Source organism: Lolium rigidum, chromosome 6 (genome assembly GCF_022539505.1).
Source record: "Lolium rigidum isolate FL_2022 chromosome 6, APGP_CSIRO_Lrig_0.1, whole genome shotgun sequence".
NCBI classification, from domain to species: domain Eukaryota; kingdom Viridiplantae; phylum Streptophyta; class Magnoliopsida; order Poales; family Poaceae; genus Lolium; species Lolium rigidum.
In genome coordinates, this window is record NC_061513.1 from 312,115,254 (window position 1) to 312,122,244 (window position 6,991).

Here is a 6,991-nt window from a genome sequence, read left to right on the forward strand (position 1 = left end):
AAGATATGTGGATTCATCGAGTCACTCTCTCACTGGAACATTTCCTAAATTGGTACATCGTCATATGTACTGTTAGCATAATAAGCGATTAGATCACTGCGATTAGAACATTGCAGAAAGTATAATGGAGACAATATTTTGGTAACACAGTTCAGCGATGTATCTGCGGGCATGCTTTACAAACACTCCTCCCCATGCATTATTATAGTACCATCGTCGACAAGCAGGGACGGAGCTGCCTTGTAGCCATTGGGGTCAGATGACCCCAATGAAAAATGCAAAATTCTTTACTAATTAGTACTAGGTAGTGTTAATTTGTAGAGGATGACACCAGTGCGATAGAGAGATTAGAGTGATGAACCTAGTAACATTTGTTTCCAGCTTCGTCCCTGACGACAAGCCCACCACGGTATACAGACACATCAAATCTACAAACGTCACGTCGGTTGAGCGCCTCTGCCATGGACACCGGACCGTCCCCGAAATCAATCTTGTGTCTAATATAGCTTTCTTCTAGTCTATTTTGGCTACCCCAGATAGGTTATAAAGTTCTATCCAACATGTATCCTACCCGCGCAGTCCAAATTCAACTGTAGCCTATACACATATTCGACACAACTTCAACGTATACTTTAAAACAATTAAACAAGACAAAAAATTGTCTTTTTCATATGCAACAGTTACTCCACAACCTAGAAGGCCTAGGTTCGAGTAGATGAAATTTTTTTTTAGATAAAGGGAACATATTAATATCAAAAGATACCAATTACACCCAATCTCTGCAACAACGCACCACCCTAATGACACTACGGATGCACACAGCGAAAAAATAGAAAAGAAAACTAAGAAACAAAAGTCCCGCTACAGTATCTCGGGCCTAACAACAGCAATACATCCACCCCCCAAGACAACACCTGAAATACAGACTTTCCAAAAGCGACGCCTCCAAGAAGGGAACAGTGCTCTAACACCGTCATCGCCCGATCAACGATCTTAGGTTTTCACCCTGAAGATAGCCCCCGCTCTCAAAACAATGCCTCCAACAAGGTCATTGGCAGACACAACCAGTTAAGGCCAGACCTTGAATTTTCACCCTGAAAGGTAGGACTCTGGACTTCACCTGTGATGTCGCCCCACTTTTATACCGCTGCTGTGAAAGCCCAAAACACCAAGCAAGTCCCTCAACAACGCGGAGACTTGAACCTCCCTTAGGTAGTCCTCCCATCCGGCCTTCATGATATTCTCTTCTTCTGACTTTCATCATGGATCCATAGTCACTTGATGTCAACACATAAAAAGAGCTTGGCGCCGCTCCCTCCAAAACCAAACGGTCAGGAATAAAAGCATGGGTGCGCGCGACCGAATATCACCCGATCCAGCAAACTACATGCAAAAGATGCGATGTACCATTCGCCGGTGGAGCCTTCCGGAACTCAACACTCCGGCTAGATGAAAAGGATCAACATCCAGTAGGTCTTCATCTTCGCAGAAGAAGAACTCTAGGACCACCACCTTCAAACCCGAAGCAGACGAACAGGCCCCCACGCCGCCATCCACTGACCAATGATGACGAAGGAGAATTTGGTGGACGGCGGAAGCCGCAACCACACCATCCTCGCCCTGCACATCGCCGCCCCCTTCCTCGCGCCGCCAGCAGAAGCCGGCGATGGATCTTGGCGCCCAAGATCCAACAACCGCCACCACCATCCATCGCCGGAGGCCGTGGAGGAGGAGATCTAGCTGCTGAGGTCACCAGATATATATATATATATATATATATATATATATATATATATGTTGCTTTTTTATACTCTTTTTGTTCTATGAAAATTATCTTAGATTTTTTTAAATGTTAATGTATCAACATGCTAGATACTAGATATTGTCTAAGTATATCCAACTTTAATCAAATTTAAGATACTGAGTAATTTTTATGAGACAGAGGGGTATCAGATATATGTTGGTACATGTGGGTATTTGAGAGAAACTCTGTTTTTCAGATATGTAATATGGGCCGGGAGGGAGTATTAAACTTAGGGGAAAAGTCCAACGTTCTAGCACCAAGACGATCGCATTGTAGTGAGTACCGTGCTGTTTCCCAAGCATAATTTGACTAGTACCAGATTTGACAGCCATTTAGTGCGTGGTCCGGATCTAGCAAGCAAGGACAAGATGGTCATGACTGGCTGCCATGTTCAGATCAATAATGGAAAAAAGAACGCATCAGCATCCACTGTACGTTCCTTGCGGTGAAGGCAATCTCATATAACAAGCCGCTATCAAGCTCAGTATGGAGTGGCATGGCGGCGTGCTTTCAATCGTCCAGACCCTCGGCCTAGAAGCCAACCTCACAAACACATAGGGCACCACACCCTCTCAAAGCTGAGGAAGAGGACAGAGAAACTCTGAACCTGCAAACATGGGCAAAATCAGGACACTCCCGCTTTGGAGAAGCAATGGCGATGCAAACCGTCAAACTCGCCTCTAATCCTCTAACACCCCTGGTACCATAGATGTCACAGCACCGCATGTCGCCACACCGCTTGTTAGTCACACTTAACGTACGTCTACTGTCATCACCCGAATACCGAGTGCTTCCGTGCGTCTAAGATGTCGCATCACTGGATCCTCCACAGTTCGCTACACATGCTACCAAGGTAACCGTGCAAGTGCAACACTATCACACATAGGGTTCTCCAAGAAGACAAGGCGTGTGCCGTCAAGTTGTGCACCAACCGGGGGCAAGGCCTCCAAGAACAATGCCTCCAAGGAGGTAACGATATTAGCAATGCATCCATTATCCGATCTGGCTCAACGAAGGCTGGGTCTAGGTTTTCACCCGGAAGACTAGGCAACCTGTATTGAGGTAAACTGAGACTCCCCGACTATGCCACCAAGGAGGAAACAACGCCCACAAGTGCCATCATCGTCGGCACCGAAAACGTTAGGCAGGAACTTTCCCCGGATCACCATGACCACCATTCACGCATCGGCAACAACCCCGCAAAGAGAAGTGGCAAACCCTAGCAACGCCTGCAAAACTGCACTAGCACGAGAACCATGATGGCTCACCAACCAACCAACAGAGGCCAGCACGTGCAACACATAAAACTAGCACATGCCAACCATGACGCTAACCGGGCGGAGCTAGCCCATGGTCAAAAATTCATGTGCACCACCAAACACAAACCTTCGGCAAAGACATGGACCGCGGTGCCACCGGCGCACACAACAACAACCCCAGACGAGAGCATGTCAGAGATTTCAGTTGCGCGCAACAGGTTGCTGCCGATGGGATCAAGGCACGCAATGCAACGCCCACGACCTCATCACGTTACAAACCAAACCAATGTCCATCTCCTGTCGGCGTGAACCAAATAGGTTCCTTGGATTTTAATCTAGAGAAATTACTGCTTGCACTTGATACGCTACACATATTACTTTTCTTATACTTTTCTCACCAACGCAAGAGCTCATTTGATTCAAAAGATTTTAATCCATAGAAATTTTCGTTGACACTGTATTCGAGAGAAAAGATTTCATCCAATGAAACATATATCTTGAATTCATATGTTTTTTCTATGGTGCTAACCACTATTTGATCCAAATTCATTCATGTAGTTTTCAAATTCTATAACAATTTTTGCCCTCCAACCTTTTGGGAACGAAACCTTTGCGTATATTTGTTTATCATGTTTGACACCATAACAAGAGCATTGCACACCGAGCTCATGCACAGACACCGTATATGCTAGTATTCAGGTAATATTTTAGCGGGAATATGCATGATCTTGTTTTTGTTTTAGTGGATGCTCATGTTCTTGTATTACTACTGTGGGCTGGCTTTCGTATACTAGGTCCCAAATTTAGCCCATTTAGTATCTAAAAAGAAATGTTAGCCCACTTAGCTCACTCCCCGACTTGTAACCATCGAGAGGCCCAGAGCCACACGGAGCAGTACACCATCCCTCACGTCACGCACGCGATCGCGCCACCGCCGCCGGGAACTCACGACCGGCGAGCCGGCACCGGCGGGTACTCGGAGCACGTTTTGCGGGCGTGCTCAACCCAGCGCACCAGGCTGCCGCTCGGAATTGTGTACGCGGTCCCGCCCCGGTCTCCCTCGTCCCCACCCCGGCAGGCACGATGCCGCCGGCGCCGGCGTACGCCGTGCTCGCCGCCGCCTTCAGGACTAAAATCCCCACATCCGGTACGCACCGTATCCAACTCTCCTTCTTCTTTTTCCCCGCCTTTCATTTCGCAAACTCAAACATTGTGTGTGTGTGTGCAGTTACTAGGTGTCTCGGCGTCCTCGCCTCTCGCACGGCAGCTGTTCGGCCCAATGCGTTAGAGGCATTTCCTCGCGCATCCTCTCCTCCAAGCTCTCATTCAAGCCTTCTTCCAAGAGGATATGCTCAAGCGTCACCAAGACTCTGCCACACCAGCGCTCAGGAAGGCCCCTACAACGTCTGTGCCGGCGAAGTCCTGCGGGTCCTCAAGTCCTGCGATGCTGACGCAGACCTCGGCAACGACCTCCGACGGTTCGCCGGTGAGATGGACGAGGACGTCGTCCTCAAAGTGCTGCAGAAGCAGAGGTCCAACTGGCAGGTGGCGCTGTCGTTCTTCAACTGGGCGGCGGGGCTGCCTGCGTACGCCCATGGCCCAAGGACCTACACCGAGATGCTCGACATCCTCGGGCGGATGAAGAAGGTCAGGCTGATGAGGCAGGTTTTCGACGAGATCCCCGAGGAGCGCCGCGGGCCTGTCGTGACCAACAGGATGTTTGCGGTCCTGCTGAACCGGTACGCGGGGGCGCACAAGGTGCAGGAGGCGATCGAGATGTTCTACAAGAGGGGGGAGTACGGGTTCGAGGTCGACTTGGTTGGGTTCCAGATACTACTGATGTCGCTTTGCCGGTACAAGCATGTCGAGGAGGCGGAGGCCCTCTTTCTCCTGAAGAAAGACGAGTTCCCTCCTGTCATAAAGAGCTGGAACATCATTCTCAACGGTTGGTGTGTCAAGGGAAGCCTGGCTGATGCTAAAAGGGTTTGGAACCAGATCATCGCATCCAAGCTCAAGCCGGACCTGTTCACGTATGGCACCTTCATAAATGCGCTGACCAAAGCTGGCAAACTTAGCACGGCAGTGGAACTGTTTACGAGCATGTGGGAGAAAGGAATCAACCCCGACGTGGCGATCTGCAACTGTATCATCGACCAATTGTGCTTCAAGAAAAAGATTCCAGAAGCACTTGAGATCTTTCGTGAGATGAATGACCGTGGTTGTCAAGCAGATGTGGCTACCTACAACACTTTGATTAAACACTTCTCTAAAATAAGGCGGACGGAGAAAGTTTATGAGCTTCTGGATGATATGGAGCAGAAGGGATGCTGTCCAAACAATATGACATACACCTACATTCTGAAGACCACTGAGAAACCGAGAGATGTTATTAGTTTGATTCAGAGGATGGAGGAATCAGGTTGTAGGTTGGACTCTGACACCTATAACCTTATATTGAACCTTTATGTCAGCATGAAATATGAAAAGGGGGTACAACAAGTATGGGAGGAGATGGAGAGGAATGGCTCAGGTCCTGATCAGAGATCATTTACTATCATGGTTCATGGGCTTCATTCCCAGGGAAAGCTGGACCAGGCTTTGGATTATTACACGACAATGAAGTCAAGAGGGATGACTCCAGAACCAAGAACTAGGATATTGGTGAAAGCAATACATATGAAGAAAGATGAGCCCGCCACTGAAGACCGGTCTCCAAGTAGGGCCGGGAAGTATCTGAAACTGGATCGACGATCAGGACTATTCCATGTTCATAAGTAGTTCACCGGCAGAATCTGCTTCTGTAATCCTAGCAGAAGGTGATGAGCAATTGGGTTTATGGGTCGTGATCTGGTCTGTCAGTTTCTAGGTCCCCAAGCCCACCTCTTGGGCTGAAAAAAAAAACATAAGAGAAGAATCATTGGCAATATGTTGCCCCAGAAGTTATGCTCTTTGAAATGTCATAGCAGGATATGTTTAGGATGTATTGGGCAATTCAATTGCAGGTACTGATTTAGATGGTTGTATACTAGAGTATACATTAAATATTTGCACATGTGTGTTTTTCTTCGTGTATTATATATGTCATGTGTGCTGTTTCTAACATATGAATACATAAAAAATGGATACTGCCAGTTAGACATGGCAGATAATTACCAGTTGAGCTACTGGGACTAGTGAGTTATTTTGTTCCGTCGTCTTAGTTTCATCGTTTATTCAGCTATTATTGCATTGTCTTTAACTGATGAGTCTATGACTCGAGCTGGTTCATAATTTGAATTTGCTCTTAACACTTGGCAATATCTGTAGGTACATAATTTTTCCAATATCCAGTTCAGTTTTTGTTGATTCTGTATGGCTGATGGCACTGGTAGGTGGGGCATCCCTTCCCTTTCTTTCATTTCCACTAGATCTAGTTCGCTTGGTTCCCCTCTTGAGTTGAATGTATTATTCCCTCTTCATCTGTGATATTTTTTATGGTTCTTATAAAGCTTCCAATTCATTTTTGCTTGTACTTCTTCTGCCCTCTTGATTTTATTTTCAAATAGGGTATGCAGTGGTCCCTAATTATATTGGTTTCTGCTCTTCCCCGGTACCGGTCATACTTTTCTAATAATTCATTTCACTGGCTCTAATTGTCTTGCTCCCCATTGGCTATTGCTCTCCTGCACACAAGTGAGTATATTTTAGACTAACGGAGCAAAAGAACGTGCTAGATAAGCAAAAGTATCTTGGATGCATGAAAGATCTTCTGGGCTCGAAATAATATTTTATAGCTTGTATGGATTATGTAAGCCAAACTGAGTTAGCTGATGCAACACTTCAAAAATTATACTTCCTCCGTCCAACAAAGGATGTCTCAACTTTGTCTAAATTTAGATGATCTAGACGTGATTTATTGTATAGATACATCCAAATTTAGACAAAGTTG

At 46.6% G+C, this 6,991-nt stretch overlaps 1 protein-coding gene across 1 annotated transcript; it reads left to right on the forward strand.

Annotated features, from left to right (window-relative positions):
* The first annotated feature begins 4,146 nt into the window (after nt 1-4,146).
* On the forward strand, nt 4,147-6,615 carry LOC124664605 (putative pentatricopeptide repeat-containing protein At3g15200). The gene is made up of 3 exons (XM_047202084.1): nt 4,147-4,210; nt 4,292-6,065; nt 6,370-6,615. Exons 1-2 carry the CDS (start codon nt 4,147-4,149, stop codon nt 5,839-5,841), a joined length of 1,614 nt encoding a protein of 537 aa, XP_047058040.1. The 3' UTR covers nt 5,842-6,065; nt 6,370-6,615.
* The last annotated feature ends 376 nt before the right edge of the window (nt 6,616-6,991 follow it).